The 21,831-nt window shown below is 38.4% G+C and overlaps 1 protein-coding gene across 1 annotated transcript; it reads right to left on the bottom strand.

Annotated features, from left to right (window-relative positions):
- Window positions 1-2,020: 2,020 nt before the first annotated feature.
- LOC146477125 (tetratricopeptide repeat protein 36 homolog) lies at window positions 2,021-21,809 on the bottom strand. Its single transcript, XM_085113554.1, has 3 exons — window positions 21,515-21,809; window positions 16,630-18,425; window positions 2,021-3,173 (listed from the first exon to the last, which is right to left on the bottom strand). Exons 1-2 carry the CDS (start codon window positions 21,792-21,794, stop codon window positions 18,160-18,162), a joined length of 546 nt encoding a protein of 181 aa, XP_084969680.1. The 5' UTR covers window positions 21,795-21,809; the 3' UTR covers window positions 2,021-3,173; window positions 16,630-18,159.
- Window positions 21,810-21,831: the final 22 nt, after the last annotated feature.

Genomic DNA, 21,831 nt, shown 5'->3' with positions numbered 1-21,831 from the left:
GTGTTTGATAGCCGCCAGGTATTGACGGGTAATGTTTGACGTCACACAGTACTCCCTGCCTGGTACCCGCCCGTTATTTGTAAGGCACTGTTTCTTTTCTCGTACCCAGGCTATCTTTGTTTCTTTCCTTCCGTGTACTTATGGATTAAAACGGTTCGTTCGGACTGGAGCTGCTATGGCGGAGTGAGGACGCTTCTAAAATCGCTCCCGCAAAATTTGTTTTTGAGAGCTCTTATATGGCCGAATTTTTAAGTAAACTTAAACGTAAAGAAAGAGGAATTAGCAGTTCCACCGACAGCGAAACGGAAGAAACAATGTCCACGCCTTAAGAAAGCAAGGGAAGAGGGTAAATCAGCTTATTTCAGTAGGAAAGAGCCGAACAAATTGTACATTGAAGGGCGTTTTGCTGCTCCTTTAAAGGCTTCCTTTAATTTAATTTATCAAGCTAATACCTAATCGGTTGCAGTTTCTGACCATTTGGCTATAAAGAAAAAATATAGATATACATCACTTTATTCAAATTGCGGTAGCCTTTATTTTTGCATATTCACAAGTTCAAGTAGTACCAAATCGCATGGGCTGCGTGAAGGATACAAATATCTGCAGTCTTTGTACCTTATCATATTGATATTTGTGTTTGGTAATTAAATAAAATGGAATAAAAACTATTAAAATACCAAAAAAAAAAACCGGTTCGTTTCGGTGAATATCTGTCCTGATGGCCTAAGGCACGTCAGAAATTCGGATTAAATTGTGAAAGAAAATTAACGTTTTTTTTGCGGTTTTGACACCTAAAACGTTATGGGAAAATCATTTCCTTTAGGTTTCGGAGGGATGAAAAATGTCGCTAAGAGAGTGAAATAAGATACCGATCTTTGAAAACAGAAAACGACGTTTGAAGTATATTTCTTAAATATATTCTTGTCGGGTGCGCCCGGTAACACAGGCCACAAGCAAGTACTGTTCGTTTAACAATTTTGTTGCTAAGTTACCTAGTTGCTAGTGAAAACGAGGCTAGAGTTAGATTTTTTTGTACAAACCTTTTATGACTAAAACGACTTTTTGAAACAATACATGTTTCGATGTGGCTCACACCGCGTCGTCGGTTGTAGAGAGATTATGAAAACCCGTTAAAATATACTTCAACAAAATATATAGTTATGTATAATTAAGTAAGAAAGCAAATGCTAAATAAAGAGGGAATGAAAATATACAATAGGGTTGAAGTGAAAGTTTTAAATTAATATCATATTTGACCAGTTGGTTTATGTTGGGTTTTGTCCAGCTAATGTGCATCACCTCCTTGAGTTTATAAGTTTGAATGTGGTCGAGGCAGAATCTATGTTTATAAAACAATCTGGAGAACAGGAGTCTCGGCAAGATTCGACTTGGACTTGTCTAATTTATCAAAGTAGCTACTTTTTTCCTGCTATACAAACCTTTCTTTTTTAAAGTAATTCATGTTTTTTTTTTATACTAATTACTTTCGAATCAACCGCGCCAGACAAGCTCTATTGCAATGAAATTAAAAGTTGCCTCGTGTTGTTTTTAGTTTGCCTCCCATTTTTAAGAATCCCAAGAGGGTTAGGCAGTACCCAATCACACGACGAGAATAGTAACCCATGTCAACCCATCACATCTTTCCTCCTCTTCAGTCATGCGAACCGGCCAGTATTCATTTTGTTGTATGTGTATGTCGATATGTGTGTGTTTTTGTTGTTGTTGTTTGTTTGTTTGTTTGTTTGTTTGTTTTTGTCCAAGGAGTTCTATTTATTTTTCTCTGCGTCCTCAGAACAAACACGTTAGTTCTTGGAACCAAAATGGATCCTTGGTTTCCATTTCTAGAAGTAAGATTTCTTTAGTTCTCAGAATCATCGATTAAGTGTCACATTATAAGAGATAAAAATATAATGACCATGAGACAAAGCCAGCAGGTCAAGAGAACTGAGCTAAATGGTCATGTTCAGAACGAAAAGTTGGAACAAGAAAAACAACGGCATTTAACAATCACAACGACAACAACAACAACAACAAAATTTATTAGAAAAAGATCATATATACTTGTAAAAAATAGTGGTCTCAGTCCAATAAAGCTTCCTAAGCTATAGTGCCGGGAGTTCGTGATAAGTTGATATATATTGAATCAAATAGCCCACCTCATAATGTGTTATCCTAAGAAAGATAAAAATGACAAAACTGCACTAACGTTGGAACCGCTATCTCAATGTGACCTCGTTTTAGTTTTGATTTCAAAAGTTTAGAAACATCTTGTAATCGGGGGAAAACTTAAAAATAATGGTTTAGTTTTGTTTAAAAATGCTCTACGAAATTTCTAAACCAAAAAATGTGTTTCATTGGCCAGGAATGGCCTGAATATGGACGCGAACTACGGCTCAGCTTTCTCGTGTTCGTCCCTTGTGGGTCCTTGCGGTATCTAAGAAAAATTGCTTAAATCATGGCTAGTCTCGTTTTGAGAAAATCACATGATTTTTTTGTTTACGTTATGTTAATATTTCGGGGCATCAGTGGTGTAAAAGAAATGCAAGTTAACTTTAATTTTACCACGGTTTTGACCCAGAGCAGGCACGTAAAAATTCCGATAAGGAAGCCCCTTCAATTGTCACTGGGGAGTTCATTTTACTGACTATTAAATTTTGTATCAAAAGTGTTCCGTAGAAAGTAGATTTCGTTATTCTCTCTCGAAACACTGTCCTTCTTTACATAAATTTTAGTACATGATGTTACACCACTTGCTATGCGTTCAAGTAAGTCATGCCGATTCTGTGGAAATAAATATACGTCTTCTTCCGCAATATAGTGCACCAAGAGCCAATGTAGATGTTGAATCGATCGGCCATTCTTTACTCGCTGTTATGACACAGGAACTCGGTGGCCTTGCAATAACTATAGCTACTCGGCTCCAGCAGATCTTGAATTTCTCCTTGTTGAGTGAATATTTAGAAGACTTTGAAAGTTCTCGGACTGCAAAAGGTCCTCCATCATGCACAATGTCAAAGCATTTCTTCTTTTCCTTCTGTGTGTTTCCGGTAACCTGAGTGAATCATCCTGTCGCGATAGACGCCGCCGCCGTTCGTCGTTTTCATGTCCGCGCTGCGAAGTTTCTGGTAGCCGCGAGCTGCTTTTCCACCCCATTGTCAATATTCTCAAATTATCTGTAGTCAAGAAAACGAAACTGATGAAAGAACACATAACTGGATGAAGATCGTAAAAATTAAGCCTCGACATAAGTATAGAACAAAACAGAAAAATTTACTGACGGGAATGGAGCCCACGAGTTTCCGCATACTGAGTCAATGTTGTAACCAGTGGACTGTAGGGAAACTCGTGACGAGCTTGGTGAGTTCACCATCTGACCGCGATTTGTTGAACTTTAGTCAGAACTTATGAGAATTGTTGGACAACGATAATACAATTTACTGTTTGTCTTAATTTAGTGTCAGTGGGAGCTCAAATTTTTAATATCTGTCAGTACAATCAGTAGCAGCTTATATAATTACAAAAAGGAACTATGGCAACTTTCGCTTCTCATTAAGCACGACAACGTTTACAAAGCAACACGACGTCATCTCTGAAGGGGAATCAACCGCGCTACACGGAAACAACTCAAAAACTGACTTGCCTCTGAACAGCTTTGCATTAGTATTCAGTTCAAATATTCTTACAGAAAAAAAAACTATATCTAGTCGAGTTTCTGTTTTGGCAAATGTTTTATTTTAAAAGGACTAAATTGCCTCATAACGTCGGTAATTTTATGTCCACAGGGCACTTTATTATTTATGCGTGCATGGCATTACTCGGTATGTAAATAAGCCAACTGCTAAGGCATATGATTAAATTTTAACACTGTTAAAACACTCGTTTCTTTTCTTTAAGGGTTTTGGAAAATGTCAAAAGCAAAAGTAAACATGCATTGTTTTTTACCGTAATCTAAAATACTTTTTCTTAATTCTGTGAAGCAAACTTCTATCATTTCGTGTTGATTTTAAGAAATGCCGCCTTGAAGTGTTTGCCCCATATCGCGAATGACCACAAAACACTCGGCATAAAAAACACTAAAATAAGCATTTCTGAAATTTATATATAAAGGAAAAGCCCCGAGAAATTCAAGAAATAAAATGAAACCTCAAGGTTAACTCCAAAAACTAACATGCTTTGGCCTCATGTAAATCACGATGATACCTTTTTTTTTTTTTGGAAAATTACACTTCCTTATCTTGCATCACTATTGTTCAGAGGGCTGAAATCTTCTGTCTGCTGTGCAGAAAGCGAAAATTACAGAGGAAGGAAATATTTCCGATCTGAGATTTTTACGTAAGCTTTGGTTTGTAAGACAACTAAGCCGAAACACATTTGCATCGACCACAAATGGATGAACTCAGTTTTGTAGAAGTAAGCAAGTTCATGTGAGGAAAGTCATCTGATTCGAGTCGATTTATGAACGGCGACATGACTGAAGTTATTCACCCAAATTTCATTTCTGTCACCGGCGTAAAACAGTAATGTTCCCTGTTATTTCACCACAAGTCTCCGGAAATGGAATACGTAGCAAAAATTGTATGAGCGTGTTTACAGTGAGGAAGGTTCTCTCGAACACTCTAGCTAACTGGAGATAATACAAATGATAGAGTGCAAGGATACCGCATAATTGATGGCAAGTTATGCTTCCAAGAAAACTGTGAATTAAATATAAAATCACCTCAATTTAAATAAACTGTTTCCTGTTGGAAATCCAATTTCTGTCCAATTGCACGATTAACCTAAAGTGTGCCCAAACCGTCTACCAAAGCTGCCTTTCATATCGTACAATTATCGTGTCAGCGTTTTGGCTTGTGCGAGTTACGTCAATATTTACGTCCAGTGACCTAGCCAATATGCGCTGTTACTTGTTCAATAATCTACATACAATCGAACGGGAATCGACGACCATCAAGATGTCAAGAGCTCCCTCAAGCCGTTTAACCGCGGCCAAACGTGAAAAAAAAAAACATTAATTGATTAAAGTCCGTCAAAAGATAAAGCTTTTACTTTAAGAGCTCAAAGATGAAAAGTTTTTTTGTGATTCTGTAAGTTAACTAAATCATTTTACGCTGATTTGTTCATGTTAGATTGCGTGACAAATACACCGTAGTTTAAGGTTCCTGAAAGTTCTGTTAAGTAAATCGTGAAAAGATTTAGAGCTATTTAGTAAACTAACAGACTCACCAAAAACTTATCATCTTTGAGCTTTCAGAAGTAAAACCTTATATCTTTAACGGACCTTTGCGTTTTTATTATTATTATTTAATTTATTTATTTGTTTATTTATTTAGTTTTGATCGCGGTAATAAGGCATGAAGTAGCAGGGGTTTTCCCTGTAGCTACGTCAAATGAAAGAGACGGTGAAATGGAACTGTCTGTTCCTGGTCTATTGCAGGCTATTTTCTCTGAGAATCATTTTAATTTCTTTCAGAAACCAGAAATGCCCAATAGGAAGATAGATTTGCCAAACGTAGACTTTCGTTAAGTCTTGAGCGGCGGAATTAAGTCTTGGGACACAGTCCCCGTACTGCCAACTGAAGAAAAATAAAGAGGACCGACATGAATCACATTTAAACCATCGACAGGAATTGATAAAGGAAAAAAGGTGCGAATTCGATCGTTATCCGGAACTTCATCAATCTTTTGTTTTGGAAACATGTTTGTATCGACCACTTAAAGATACAGTCGCTTTGAAGAATTACAAGCTAGTGTGGGAACATTCATGCCCATTCATGTTTAGTGACAAATTATTCGTCATGTTTTCATTTCGCTACGCGAAGCAAGAAATTTCGCTTACTATTTACGTACCACCGAAAGTCAACAGCATAGCGAAAAATGTACAGGCACAAAATTAAGTACAGTTCTTACAAATATTCCTACTAATCTGAGGAAATGCAAATAATGGTGCAAGGCGGTCGCATAATTGATCGTTCGCTCTGATCGGAAGAACTGACTGCAAGTCAAAATACAAAATTACAATACCTTAATTTCAGTAGATTTTTTCCGCTTGAAAATCTAATTTCTGATCACTCCGGTTGCAAGATCAATTCGAAACCCGGCAGTGCCTCAGCAATGGAACAAACCGTCTACCAAAGCCGTTTTCAACTCGTATAATTTTCGGCGTATCAGCATGTTTTGTTGTCAGTAATTAAGTTACGTCAATGTCTCGTCCAGTGATTTAGCCAATCTGCGCTGTAAAATTACTCAATATAGTCATATCTAAACAATCAGCGGGGAATACGGCCTTTATTAGAATACCCAACTGTATGACGCTAATGACGTAGTAGAGGGGTTTTCCCTGTAGCCTGGGCAAATAAAGACGCTTCCTAATTCCTTCAGTTTCGTCCGAAAAAGGGAAGAAGAAAATAACAAATGTTTGCCGCAGGCTTGTTCCTATGAGGCTCTATAAGACATTTTCATTTTGTTCAGAGGTCCATAAATGTCAAACAGGAAGATGGATCTGCCAAACGTCGACTTCCGTTGAAGTCGTAGTCGGCTTGTTTACTTGCAACTACGCGAAATACTCGGAGACGCGAACGACTTCTTACATGCCAGAAAGAAACCTCTGCTAGCAGGGTACTCAACCTTCAGGCCAAAGGGTAGTCGATTTTAGTTATCCCTAGGAAAACGAACATGCGTATTCAAATTAAAGTGTTTTTATATCAGCGGAAGGTGTTCAACATTGCGGCGCTAGGCGAGAATATTCGAAAACCTGGTCGTATGGTTAACGTTTCTGTGAACTGACAAGAATCAGGTTTTATTTTAAATCCTCAGCGCTGCGAATCAACAGGTGAAAATAGTCTCGGCAACTCATTTGTGGATCTAAGAACGCCCAGCTGCCTCACGGTCAGTTTACCACGGCGACGAGAAACATAAAGACGAAACAATAAAAACAGACGAAATAAAAAGGAACGAAATACATACATGTACAAAAATAGAAATATAATATTAAAATAAACAGGAAATTGAACATTTCACTCTCACAAGAACCAAAAAATATGAAATCAATGAAAATCAATAAAAACGAGACCATTATCTTATTTTCTCATAGGTTTGTGTGGATTATTCTTGATTTTCCATAGTTATTTCATTTATGATATCGATGATGCATTGTTTGGCGCAACTTGAGTTTTCTTTCAATCATGCCGTGGCGATATTTAAGCTTTAAACTCTCAGAACTTTATAAACAAGTATTCGATTAAGACGACCGTTAGACGACCACAGATCGGATGTTCAACAGTTAAACTGGTGACGAAATCGAGGCTTATTACAGTTATTACACGATCGGGGTTTATATTTACCATCTTTCTCTATCTATCATTTTTTTATTATTATTATTATTATTGTTATTATTTTATCACTGACTGATCAGTTGAATGATTCGCATCTTTGAGTTTGCACATTAAGTGTGGGTGTATTAAATGAAGCGTAGAGTTCAGTGCAGTTCCACAATTACGTCAATTCTCTAGTCTGAACAAAGACGTCATATAGTACAGATAACAGAACCTTTGATTTGCGTTTCAGTACAGATGACGGGTCCTTTCTAGGCAGACAAAACAATGCAAAGAGATTATAATACAAGATCAAAATACACTTCAGCCTCAGCGGCTTATCATTTAGGCTTTGAGATTCTTTGTCAACAAAGATGACCTGGCATATAGCATAGCGCTTTTAATTCTTATAGTTTAGTTATACTGACACGATTCCACGAGTTGCACAACTTTACCTTCAGTCATAGCGTTAAAACCTGAAAGGCGGTCTATCTGTCTTCCTGTCTGTAAATACATGATGTAATCTTGCGTGTACGTGTAAGACGCCTGTAGGCTAAAATCATCTAGACCACCCCCCCCCCCCCCCCCTTACCCTCCGCCGAGACAGAAGAAACTGTTGTTGTCGTCTAAAACTTGAAACAGGTTCCTGTTTCGAAAACTCAATCGTACTGAATATGTCATGAATCCCTATTAGGACTTAACGAGACATCTAAGCGGCTAAACGTGATTAACATAAAATATGAGAAGTCCAAGGACTACTGTAAAGCTGATACAACGGGTAAATGTATTCTAAAACAACATTCGGCTGGCCAGACCAGCCTTCTTCAGGTTTGTGATGCTACGAAATTACAAATGGTCCAAATGGCACAATTACAATATTATATAACAAGCAATATTAAAACGTAAGCATATTAGGGACCCGTCATTATTCATCGCCTGGAAGGAGGGGAGTGGGGGGTTGGAGGGTTAACGTAGGGTCACGTTTCCTCTGTTTTTCAGAGGAGAGGAAGAGGCATCAACATGAATCCGAGTATTTATGAATCCGATTGAGCATGAAAAAATGCAAATGTTTGTCGCTCAATGTTCGTGGTCTTAGGGACCCAACTGAGAGAAGGAGCATATTCTCTTATTTAAAAGATCAGGGAGCCTCTTTCAATTTTTTACAAGAAACCTATTCAGAGGTTAACGATGAATCTGTTTGGGGAAATGAATGGGGAGGGCAAATTGTTTTTTCTCATGGGAGCCATCATTGCAAAGGAGTGTGCATTTTGATTAACCCATCAGTGAATACAAAAATAGAGTTTTCTTTTTCTGACACCCATGGTAGAATAGCCTTAATTATAGTGAGCTTCACATGTTTTAGGCTGTCATTGTGTAACATTTATGCCCCAAACAATCCAAACGAGCAATTGCAATTTATACAAGAGCTTAATAATTGTTTGATCGACAAATTAGAACTTACAACGCTAATTATAGGGGGAGACTGGAACTGTACCTTGACAAAAAAAGACAAAAAAGGTGGATTGGCATGGAAAGCTACGAACTTTAGAAATCCAATTTTAATAACAATGGATATGTTTGATCTCATTGATATTCAAAGGGAACGATATCCCAACACAAACAAATTTTCTTATACATCAAAAGCTTTGAATGTAAAATCAAGGATTGATTTCTTTTTAGTATCGAAAGAGCTGAAAAAGTATGTTAAAACAGTAGATATCCAGGCTTCAATCGCTCCAGATCACAAAACAGTCGACTTGTCACTAGATCTGCCAAAAAACACCTCGAGGGGGCCGGGGTTTTGGAAATTTAATAACACACTGCTGGACGACAAGGAATATGTTGAAAACATACGGAAGATATACCCGAAGTTACGAGAGAAACTTAAAAACGTGGAAGACAAACGGTTATTCTGGGAACTGTTAAAAATGGAGATCAGATCGGTCACCATTGCGTTCACAAAAGGAAAGTGTAAATTAATAAATAAGCGAGAATCTGAAGTAACGAAACTATTAGATGATTTAGACGTGAAAATTTGCCAAAGCAATGACCTACAAAACATAGATAGTGAATTAAAAATATATGAGGACTTAAAAAAGGAACTCCAAACGATATACGAAGACAAAGGTAAAGCGGCAATGTTTCGGTCCAAATGCCGGTGGTTAGAAAAAGGAGAACGTCCGACTTCTTATTTCTTCAATCTGGAGAAAACAAATTATAACAAGAAGACAATCTCCGAGCTTGAATTGGAAAACGGAGAATTTATATACAACGAGAAAGAGATTTTGTCGGCAATAGAAGATTTCTACAGAGACCTTTACACATCAAAGATATCGGGAGCGCAGTCTGAGTTCGATCACTTCACTCAAAATTTAACGACACCCCAATTACTGAATGATGAACGAGATGAACTAGAAGGAATCTTAACATTTGAAGAATGTAAAGATACATTAAAGTCCTTTAGCAACGGAAAATCGCCTGGTGAAGATGGATTTACAGTCGAATTTTACAGATGCTTTTTTGATATCCTAGGAAACGATCTGGTGGATTCTTTGAACACTGCTCATGAGAAAGGTCAATTATCCATTTCCCAGCGTAGAGGTGTGATAATTTTAATTCCAAAAGAGGAGGAATCCTTGGCAAATCATCAAAATTGGAGACCAATCACCCTCTTAAATGTGGATTATAAAGTAGCAGCAAAGGCTATAGCTAAGAGAATTGAACCTTTATTACCTAAGTTGATACACTCGGACCAAACAGGGTTTGTAAAAGGTCGATACATCGGAGAGAATATAAGACTTATTAGTGATTTAATGGAACAAACAAAAAGGGATCAAACTACAGGGATTCTTCTTTCATTAGACTTTCGCAAAGCCTTTGATACTTTAGAATGGTCACTGATACAACATGCTCTCAGGATTTATAACTTTGGGACAAACTTAAGGAGGTGGGTAGAGGTCTTCTACAAAGACATTGAAAGCGCAATCCTAAACAATGGTTTCGCTACTAACTGGATTAAACCATCCGTGGGTGTGAGGCAAGGCTGCCCTTTATCTCCTTTTCTCTTTATTCTGACGGCAGAATTAATGTCCAACAAAATTAGACAGTCTGACAATGTGAAAGGCATCAACCTCTGTAATCACGAAGTTAAATTGAGCCAGTTTGCAGACGACACTAATCTTTTCTGTGCAGACGTGGGTTCGGTTGAGGAGGCATTGATTATTTTAGGATAATTTGGGAAAATATCTGGCTTACGTTTAAACATTGAAAAAACAAAGGCTATGTGGTTAGGCAAGTGGGCTAATAATCGTAATAAACCATTAAGTCTTAAGTGGGTTCATTGCCCGACCAGATTCCTTGGAATATATTTATCGTATGATTCTAAAGGTAATGATGAACTAAATTTTAAAATTAAAATCCAAAAACTCCAAACGAATCTTGATATTTGGAGATCCAGAGACTTATCACTGTTTGGGAGGGTTCTAATAATTAAAGCACTAGGGATCTCGTCTCTTGTTTACTCTATATCCAATATAGACGTTCCAAACGATGTCATAGATAATGTTAAAAGACGCCTTTTCTGGTTCTTATGGAAAAATAAGCGTGACAAAATTAGAAGAGCTGGACTTTACCAGGAATATGACAAAGGTGGACTACGTATGGTTGATGTTGAGACAATGATAAAATCGTTACGTTTAGCTTGGCCTAGGCTTTTAAACTGTCAAAATCAGAATTGGAAGACGTTACCAGACTATTGTTTTAGAAAGAGAGGAGGTCTGAGATTCCTTCTTAACTGCAATTACAATGTCAAGTATTTACTCGATCTACCAAGATTCTACAGAGAAATGCTCGAGTTTTTTAGGGAGCTAAGAACTCTTTATTCTACCAGGGACTTTCATGACACAATTTTGTTCAACAACAAGGATATCCTAATTGGTGGTGAACCCTTTTTTATTAAAGAGTGGTTCTTGAAAGGAGTACGAGAAATCAAAGACCTACTGAGAAGCGATGGTAGTTTCTTATCTTTCAATGACTTTCGAAGGAAATATGGCTTAACTAACACTAACTTTCTCCAATTCTATCAGGTCGTTAACGCTATACCAAAACACCTGATCTCAAAATCAATATCAATGCAATATTCCGCCTTGGCTCATATCAACGATGTAACTTCTTTTCATCTTGGAAATGAGGTACGAATCAACCTTATGGAAGCGAAGGCGAAAGATTTCTATTGGCTCATAATTAATAAAACGTATAACGACAAGCATTCTGGTCCCCAACGTTGGGACACTACTCTCAATTTAGATGAAGAAAAATGGAGTGACATTTTCAGTTCCGTTCGGGATATCAGCAAGGAAAATAAAATGAAAGAATTTCACTTCAAGTTTATACACAGAATTATCGTTACGAAGAAAGAACTTCACAAATTCGGAATTAAAACAGATAATGAATGTATTTACTGCGGGGATCAAGACTCTATTGACCATACTTTCCTTGAATGCCACTTCACTCAGCGCTTCACTAGAACTTGTTTGTCTTGGTTTAATGATAACAATAACCCAAACTTTACTCCAAACAAAGAAGAACTCTTATTTGGAATCTTTAATAACTCCATGCCATTATTAAAGAAATTTAATTACACACTCTTATTCATCAAGCGACATATATACACCAGGAAACTTAACGAAGAAGCATTGCTTCTCTCCGACTTTATAAAAAAAATTAAATTTAAATACCGCATTGAAAAATTTCAAAGTTAATTTTTGCTGTCGAAAAACAATATGCTCCTTCTTTTACCTACATTAGCTTCAGCTAATTTCTTAAGTAATAGCTGCCGCGCTAATGTAACGGCTTATGCAGTTTTGATTTTGTGTGTACGTGTGTTTAGTATCTGCGTTTAAAATAAACTTCTGTCATATAGAATAGTATAGCCTGCGAGCAAGCCCCCCACCCCCAAGTTAGAGAGCTTGCTCGCAGACTAAGAATTGTAATACGGTAATATATTATCATAACTTTGTAATAATAGTAGCATTGTAGTTGTTGCATTATTATTATTTTTTTTTTCTTTTCTTTAACTATTTGAAAAGTGTAATAAGTATTTATGTAGTGAAATAAAGTTCTTCTTCATTAAAAAAAAAAAAAATAACCGAGAAGAAAAACAAAAGGCTGAGATTTAATGAGGGAGGGGGGCGGATTGCCATAGATTATATAGGCAATAACGTCAGTTGAAAGTATATTTGTAAGGTGTATTCTCCACCGTTTGACAAAAGGCTCTTTTCATTTGTCAAAACTGGCTGGCCAGACCATCAGTTCACGGACGAATGGCATCATTTTGAAGGACGGAGAGTTCTTTCAGTTTCTTCTGAAATGACGTATACAATTTTCAGAGTGTGTGTGTAATTTCCAAGAATTTGTTGAACCTGGCGCTTTCCGTTTACAAACTAACCGTTTTTTTACCTGTTCTGACAATTGGAAAGCTCCCAAAGATATGCTATTTTTATGCGATAGCTTTTCTTCTTATTTAAGCACGGTATGCAATATCAGTGGATGTGCATTTGGAAAGGCCGCAGGATGGGCCAAATATGTGTTTAAATGGCTTGGTATAAGTTATAACAACACTCACGACATAGGCTAGTGAACGTAAAAACTAAACTGAAAACCCTTCGCCTACTACCTCTCGATCGGAGGTAACTTTTTCTGGAAGCATGTGTGCTCGCTGCTACATTCTTTTCTCCTTATTTTTTTCATTCGTGATTACTCTTGGCTTTTCCCATGGATTCATGCAAGATGGAAACTTTCTCGACAGGCTTATTAGAATTATTGTCAGATTATCAAGGCTTGCTTGAAATAGTTTAGCTCGCCATTGGCAAACGGCTGGGAGTTTATGAGTTTTTGTGTGGAGGCCCTTTCCCTAACTGTGACGTCATCGACTTCATGATCTTGACTACTGTCGTGTCGGTTGGAAGCCTGACAAAGTAAAGGCTCACAGATGAACTGTCTAGTGAAGACTATGAGCAGCTTATTAACACTGGCCACTGGTGCTGGCTACAGGGCTGGAGAGGATAATCGAAAGCCGGCCACCACCGGTCAAGTGGTACCGTAGACAACAAAATTCAACCGACCTCCCGCAAACCCCTCCCCCAACCCCAGCGTAAATAATCACCTGCCCTTTATAAGTTTATGACAAAGATCGGTGCAAGAGACCCCACTCGTTCTGAAACTGAATTAGCTTTTTCTTCACCAGCGATCGTTTTTTCTGGCTAAACATAAAAACCTCTATATAAATGATAAGAACTGGAATTGCTTAATGTCTCTACGCGTAGACACCAAATAAATCAGAAGCTTCAGTCAGGCTATTATAAACTTAGAGTAGTACAGCATGGTTTTAATGCGCGTGTCAAGTTACTGTTCTATTTAATGATAGACTGTTGCTCCGGCAGCTTTATTAAAAAAAATTAAAACGCTAATATTCTGAATATTTACACTAGAGGATCACGGAATCACAAACATAAATTGTGATCTGCTACCGATTTTATCAGACAGCTAGTTAGCCTCCCACGCAGTCGTTTTTAGGGGACTCGTATTACCTCCTCCCCACAAACGCCTGCTTACCCAAGCGCCACATTCCTTTCCGCCGCTAAGCCAATCACAGTGAACCTTCTAAAATCTGGAAGGTTGACCTTGACCTCAGAACACCTCCCGCGGGAACAGTGAAAAACATCACAACGGAGACAGAACTTGACCGAGCTTACGTGATCTTTTAGCACCGTGTGCCCTACGTTCAAAATTTCTCGTGTAAATGCCTATCAACTGACTGCAATAAAAAATTCGTGACGGGAAATAGCGATATTTTCGTCAATTCGCCGACTGGTTATGCATAGTCGCTTTAATATTTATCAAGCTTTGCCGTCAATCTTGTCGACCTGGTCGGTGTGGAGGAAACCGAAATATTACCCGATATCTCGGTAAACTTTAAAAATTTTGCAGTTGAAACTCGCTTTGTTGTTGTAATTTGTTCGGGGGCATGTGCGACATTTTCTACAAGCACCACACGTTGATCGGCTCTTTGTCGTTTAACTTTCCGTTTAATAGTCTTTAATGAACTGATAAATACTGCAGATCTCCCCTTGATACCTTCTACATTCTTCTTTGCTTTCTCGAATTAGTCTGTCGTAGCACTTCGTACAAACAAACAAATCTGCTCCAGAGTTTCCGCACCCGTAAGAGGCGATATCTTCACCGATTGTCAACTCGATCAGGCGGGGAGATCGATTACACTTTCCCGAAGCTTTTGACTCTCCCAGCAGTGTCAAAACGTCGCACAAGAAGCGCTTGCATTCACATTCGATATTTGCTTTGGTGTTTCAGCCATGACCAGCCATTCCAGAAGTGAAAAAAATATATATATTCCAACTTAACTCCCGCATCTCTCAAGACTGTAACAGCTAGGCTCGCGTGAAACGGAAGCGACCATTGTAACCAGCAATTTGATTTGATGTCATTAAACAATGCTTCGATGGTGATTGGCTAGGGTGCTTGCGAAGTAAAACAATGGGAAAGGAATGTTTGTGGGGAGGAGGTAATACGAGTCCCCTAAAAACGACTGCGTGGGAGGCTAACAGCTAGTCGGAGAAAATAATTGTCATAGACGAGTGTTTCTAGATTTCTTTCGACAGTTGGTCAATATCCTACCAAATGATTTAAAGCAAGGAAAACATCAGTGAGCCTCAGACAATTCCGTCATTCAAGCTCACCTACTGTACTCCAGCTGTTGCATAAAGCAAGTAAAGTTTTCTGCCTGCTGTTACTTCCCAACACCTCATGACGTCAAAATGTGGTAAGGACATTGCTGACGTGTGTGACTTAGAAGTCTTATAAGCCTTGTTTTAATCCGTATGCTCCACGTCACCTTTGAACTACAAACGAACAGAGGCCGGGGAATTTGAGATCTCTCCCGTGTGAAATACATGTTCACAGCAAAAACTGCTTAGTCTACAACTGTTTGGAAGAACTGTGCTCAGTTTATCAATTCGCATGCATGCAAGGGCCGCGAAAATCCTCAGTACAAAAGCCGGGGGGGTACTCCCCTATATAAGGTATATAGGTATGTGCCGCCCCAAAGGGTATGGTTTTTCAGCCGTTTTGGTCTGAAAACGGGTATAGATTTTGACAATTACGGTCTGGAATCGGGTCGGGTTTTTGGGGCCGGGAACATTCACGAAAGCTTATAAACATATTTTTCTTCTCAGTACGTAACTGAAACCCTAACTGATAGCGAGAAAAAGAAATAGATAAACTATGTCATTCCAGCTTACTTTTACTCCTTGCGTCAACTTCCGTTCGGCTATGATGCATAATTATTGCTTAATCACCTACCGGGATACCACACACAAAGCCGCCATTATGAAAATGCGGTAACTGTAACGTTTTATTTGTGACAACCTCGTGATAGATTTTATAAAGCCATGTCTGAAAACGGGTGTATTTTTGCAAGCTCAGGTCTGAAAATGGGTATGAATTTTAGAGGTGAGGTCTGAAAAAGGGTGTGGAAAATGGCATGTTTAGGTCTGAAATAGGGTCGGGATTTGAAGACTCGGGCGGCCCATTTGAGCTTTGAAAATCAGATTATGCAAGTGTCTAACTTGAACATTTTCTTGTTTTGGTGCAGTTCAAATTGTATGTCTTATTTGTAAACACGATCCTCTGGGCCGAAAACCAATGACAATAAAATTAAACTCAAGCGAAAAGGAAGGCATTAATATATAGCAATGTGAGTGCAAGGAACAAAAAGAATAGATAAATTGGCCAAACAAACGAGAAAATTTTGAAAGTGATACCGCTTGTTAGGTGGTTTAACTTAAACTTAAATATTGAAAAATGGTCAACTTTATTTCAGCAGAATTTTTGTCCTTTTTTGTCTTCCAATTCACTGGAGCACCCGTGGTCTATCGAATGTTTCAGTGTTTACAAGTACACTGCAAGTGGCTGTTAAGTGTTTCGCTAAATCTTGCAAAGCCCGCGTGTTTCAAGCATGAAATTCATTTGCTCGTTGGGCAGGAGAGATTGCGCGACGAGCCAAAAGAGCGTATGAAATCCTCAGCGGTATTGAATTCATTTACCGAACTTGAAAGACAAAACCAAGTTTCAAGTAAAATGCTAAGATAAACATTAGAATCGGTACAATTGTTTACATTTGTCATCAGGAAAAAAATCGGTGCGTTCAAATAAGCTGTACTTGTAGTGTTTTTGTCTTGACCTCGGGAGGTCCCCCAAAACATTATATATCTATGAATTCACATTGCTACATGCAACTGCTCACCTTTCAAGTACGTTTTCAGTTTCAGCAAGCTATTTTCCACATTCCCTCTAGGCGCGGACTTTTATATCAGTTGTAAACAAATTTTGTTTTCTGTTTGGGTCATATAGATTTATTTTGTAACTCTACGTGCGAGGAAGTATCGACGGTGCGTCACGCGGATGATGTCATCGTCCGCCAAGTAGCTTATGTTATTGAAAAGTTATTTGAAACATCTTCTTCCTCGTCTCTTCTTCAGTCTTTAGGAAACAGATTTTCATGCAAAAGTACTAGTGACAAAGTAAGCTCATGAACTGTTTGGAGCAGAATTAGCCCAACAAATTTTGAAATGTAAGATTCTCTATAAAGCCCTCCCCTCATCCCCACCCCCTCGAATACATGCCCTTTGCGAATATAGCCTTCGGAAGTTATAAATTACAGTAAAGGATTTCACCACCATTTAGATGGATCCGAGTCTGTATACCGTTTCCTTGCGGTTTTTAAGTCTTTGCTGGACTCTAGTTGTGGGGTTATGTTTCAACAACAGTGCGGCAATTTGCTTAAGTTCGAAACGGACAATTTCTCCGTAGTAAAGTTCAATTAGGAAACTAGTACACTCGTGACTTTTTTGTTTGTTTTTCAGTTTTTGTTATAATCAATCATCAACAATCAAATTTTGGAAAGAAAATACATGAACCGATGAGCGGGGTGAGCCTCCTCAAACAAGGTGGCCATCATATTCTTCGTTTACATTCCCATATATGGGATCAGTAAAGGTGGGATCTAGAGACAGCTGTACAAACACTCGATTACAGCCCGCTTTCCTCGTTCTTCCACACTTCCAGGATCATTTTTCACATCCTGTAAACACCTCAGTTTGCTATCATGTATATCGGGATTATTGTAAACGGACATCCTTTGGCCTTCAGCTGATGCATGCCACAAGTAAAGTAAACAAACTTCACCGCAACTGTACACGACGGCGATATACTACCACACCCCACCGCCAAGCGTACCTGATTTGTAAAATATACGTGATCAATAACCTTTATCTCCTAATCTTTCATCAAGATAATTGCTAAATAGCAAGGGTGTTGTATAATGATACGTGCTCATCGACTGAGTGAAAGCATGGGCTGGGAAATGTTTGGCTCGGGGTCATCGCGTATCTCTTGTTTGTGAAAAGTGTGAAAGGAAAACTGGTTGCAGATATTCCGGGGTAAAATTCGTGTACTCCAGACCAGTCATGGTATTTGTGAACCATTTGAACTATTTTAATCCTGATTATCATGAACAACAAAAATTCACCCTTTCTAAAATTTGTTTACTGTTACATACATAAATAAGTACAAATTATTCCCCTGTGTAACTTTTTTTTTCAAATTAGCGCCTCATCATTACGTATCATTATTTCTCAAATACGATCAGCATTTGAAATAAAAATACAGTCCTGAAGAGCCTAGCCTGTGAGAGCACACACCGCTGCGCAGAGCCCCAAGCCTCTTCAAATCATCCTTGCCCATACATGTACTATATGCAGTCAACAAAAGTTCACTATGCCTCTCCTTTTAGTTTAGTAATCGCCTCAGCAAGCATCTTGTTGCACATAGCAGCGTATGGATTCATTTGCACAAGCATGGATTTGGCAAACGCACTGCCGAGTGCAGCCGCCTTAGTGAAGTCTTCGCGTGCTTTGTCCTCCTCTCCGTTCAACCTGTGGATTAATCCCCGCTGGGTGTAAGCCTGTGCTGCCGCGGCACCGTGATCTCTACTCAGCTCAATAGCTTTGTTCAAGTCTTCTAAAGCACGAGTTACATCCCCTAATGAGAAAGAAGATGAAATAACAACAGTAAAACCTGTATTTGAAAATGTTCATCGGAGGAATGGTTAAATCTAGATGACTGGCTACTTTTAACTGGTTCGCAATTTAATTCGCGTACAAATGACTTAACGAAAATCAAATCTCACATAGAGGAAGATCTAAACGACATAAACTGGTTGACAAAGAGTCATACCTCTCTTGATACATGTAATTTGTAAAAACAAATTACAGCATTGGATTACCAGTATTACCATTCTTCTCCTTTTAGGAAGTGACCATTTAACACAAGTGAGGACAATAAAAATACACCTAATCTGTGACTTTGTAAAAGATGGCCATTGAGAGGCAAATGAAGAAATTAGGACAATTTTCTTTAAACTCCTTCAAAAAGTCCTTTTACAAACCACCAGGCCCGAACTTACCTAATTCTTACCAAAATGACAAAATCTAAAAAATAAAAGGTACATCTACCCTGGTATACCTAGTTTTAACACACAACAAACGGATTGAAAATTCCAGGGGAGGGGGGTGGGGCCCTCAAAGGCAAACACATTTAAGAAGGCTCCATAGAGATATCACTTAAAATAATTTTCTTGGATGAAATCTTCTGAAATTTTCACAGCAAATTGAACCTCACCAGGAAAATCTTTTAATAGCAAAAAGGTTAGGGGTTACAAACGTTTTGCAAATTGTGGTTTTTGCCACTGTGTAAAAACTTGTCTTATAATTTTTTTTCTTTCAAAATTGAGCCCTAATTAGAGCAAATATTTTGAAACCTCTGTGCCAGTTTTTAGAAAATTTCACCTAAGGAAACGCAAGTTGTTCTAATATGAAAATTGAATAACAAAATTATTTTTCAATTTTTGTTCTCTGCGTTTGAGGCACATAAAAGTGACAAATTTCACTTCCAGTTGGGGTGCAAGACGGGAAACTGGGGATAGTAGGACTGTGAAGTCAATATAGGGGTGCTAGTCTCTCAATTTCTCTATTCCTCAGTTGTTTTTCACGCGCAGCTCTAGGAAGAGAACTGTGTGGATGAAAATATGAATGGGATTGTTGAACACTCAGAATGACACAACTGAGGAATAGAGAAACCACGAGACTAAGCGTTTTTGTTTTGATGTCACAGGTTGAAATGGCCTCTTAATAGGGAGACAAACATATGTTGCTCAGTGTTCAGACCAAAGTAAGTGTTTCTTAAGGCCCATTTAAACGGTTTCACTATTTGAATTGACCAACATTCATTCAACAAAAGTTGAACAGATGTTGGGTAAATGTTGGACAAATTTTGAACGGAGTGTTCAAATGCTTTCAACAACATTCAACATTTGCGAAAGCAGAGGAAATGTTGAATTGATGTTGAATGAAGTTTAACCAATTTAAATTTGATTCAACCCGCTTACTACAAGCTTTGAACATTTTTTACACTTTCAACAATGTTGATGACCTGTTCAAATGCCCCTGACATTTGGTTCAACAAAGTGTTGAATACATGTTGAAGCAAATGTTGAAACCATTTAAACGGGCCTTTACCCTACCTATATACAGACCAATTTAATTTCATTACCCATTTTCAGACCTGAGGCTTGTTTGTCATAACTTACTGTTTCCTGATAACTTAAAAAGGCCCCAAAACCTAGGCTGCATTTTATTTAGGTTAAGCTGAAGATCTTCAGGGTGGGTTTGCAAATCGCTCAACATACTGGCGCACGGTCATGGTCTTTGGCCTGCGCCTGGCTTTGGATTACCTCATAGGCATAATGGCACAACAAAAAAATTACCTAGGCTTTTGAAAACTTCCACCGTTCAGAAACGAAACAACCTGGTAAGGTGCTTTGGCAGCTGCTTAGCGTAGTTCTTTGGTGAGGGATGCACACAGAATACACCCTAGCCCAAACTATTTGAATGCACAACGTTCCTAAATATGGATTCAATCTTTACTGAATCTGACTGATCAAGTCTTTATTGCTCTATTAATTATTTAATTGGTTAATTATTAATTCTAAGTTAATGTTTTTTTAAAGAAAAACTTGATAAGTCTACTTTTTGAAGATGTGTGATAAGTTATTGTGTGGGTTCATACTAGCGGAGTAAGTAGACCCTAAGCCCAAGTATACTTGAGATCATGCATGTTTACTTACTGTGATAAGTGTTCACATTAGAATTCAAAGTATGTTTTCAAAGTAATCGGGTTGTCAATCAAGTTATGTGGCGAATCCTCGACAATTATTTGTTGCTGTTCGTCGAACTGCGCCCTTCTTAGTTCGAACGGCCGATAAAAGGAGGTGCTGCTCGAAGGAAATGGCCAAGAATGTCTATTAAACGTCGGTTGCGCTTGCTCGGGAGAAGGTACTCTTGCAAAGCGTTGGTTTAAGGTATTGCTGTCAAACAAGACACGTGTGTGTTAATTGTGTCTGTGGCCTGAAGAACATTTAAAACAAAAACACAGCATGAAGACTAACATAAGGTCTCTGTCTAAAAAGTTGTCGTCATCCATCCCTCGGTAAGAAGATCGGATTCATTTTCAGTCGTGGTCCGCCGAAGTAGAGGTAAATTTGCGAGTTCGCGTGTTAGTGTGCTCTGAATTTCCCGCCGTACGTGTTTGATTGACGTCCGTTACCGGAATGTGTTATGATAGTGCATAAGTAAGCTCGTAAGGATGGATGAACTAGACTTGAGAGTGTACTTCGGCTCCTTTGAAGGAAATGCGTTCCCATGGCCACAAAGTAGGCTACTTGAGCTGAAATTAGACCCGTTCACATCTGAAGTAAGGTTCAAGTTTACTTAAGGTCTACTTACTAAGCTAGTATGAACCCACCTATTGATACTCATATCACAAACGGAAGTTGTTAGAGGCAATTCTACACATGAAAGAAAATCAATATAAAGCCAGAAGTCAAAGGGTTAAATAACATCAGCCCTAATTTGTGCGAAGAAACAAGAAAAACTGAACGATGTATCGGATACTGCTGATATTAGTAAAATGACCTCAACTTGAAAATGGTCTAAAGGCATAGTTGTCTTCTTTTAAATCAAAAGTGTGATCAGTAAAATAGAAACTCAGCATAGAAGTTCAAATAATAGTACCTTTCAATCTCCACAGCTGAGCTCTGTTATTAAAACACGACGAACGCGATGAACATATTTCGCAAGCTTCATTAAAACACTCCAGCGCACCATCTAGATCACCCTGTTCTGCCCTCTCAACACCCAACGCCTCTAAATCTTTCGCTCTCTTAGAATCCTTCGTACTTTCTTCATTGACATCATTTTCAGTTTGAGTTGGTTTTTGAGGGATATCTCCCAGGGGTAACAAAGGATTGAAAATACTCTCGAGCACTGCCTGGTCCTTCTCGCTGGCAGCCATTTTGTTAAGCGTGCCAAACCGGAAGGACTGGAAACTA

The sequence above is a fragment of the Pavona decussata genome, unplaced genomic scaffold (genome assembly GCF_977016875.1).
Source record: "Pavona decussata unplaced genomic scaffold, jaPavDecu1.1 SCAFFOLD_71, whole genome shotgun sequence".
Taxonomy (NCBI): domain Eukaryota; kingdom Metazoa; phylum Cnidaria; class Anthozoa; order Scleractinia; family Agariciidae; genus Pavona; species Pavona decussata.
This window is presented reverse-complemented; position numbering and strand designations above follow the sequence as displayed.

Excerpts from the sequence above, each read along its gene's own strand:
- LOC146477125 (XM_085113554.1), bottom strand. The coding sequence starts at position 21,794 with ATGGCTGCCAGCGAGAAGGACCAGGCAGTGCTCGAGAGTATTTTCAAT. Across the intron at positions 18,426-21,514 it reads TCAGCTGTGGAGATTGAAAG|GGGATGTAACTCGTGCTTTA; the intron begins GTACTATTATTT and ends CTTTCTCATTAG.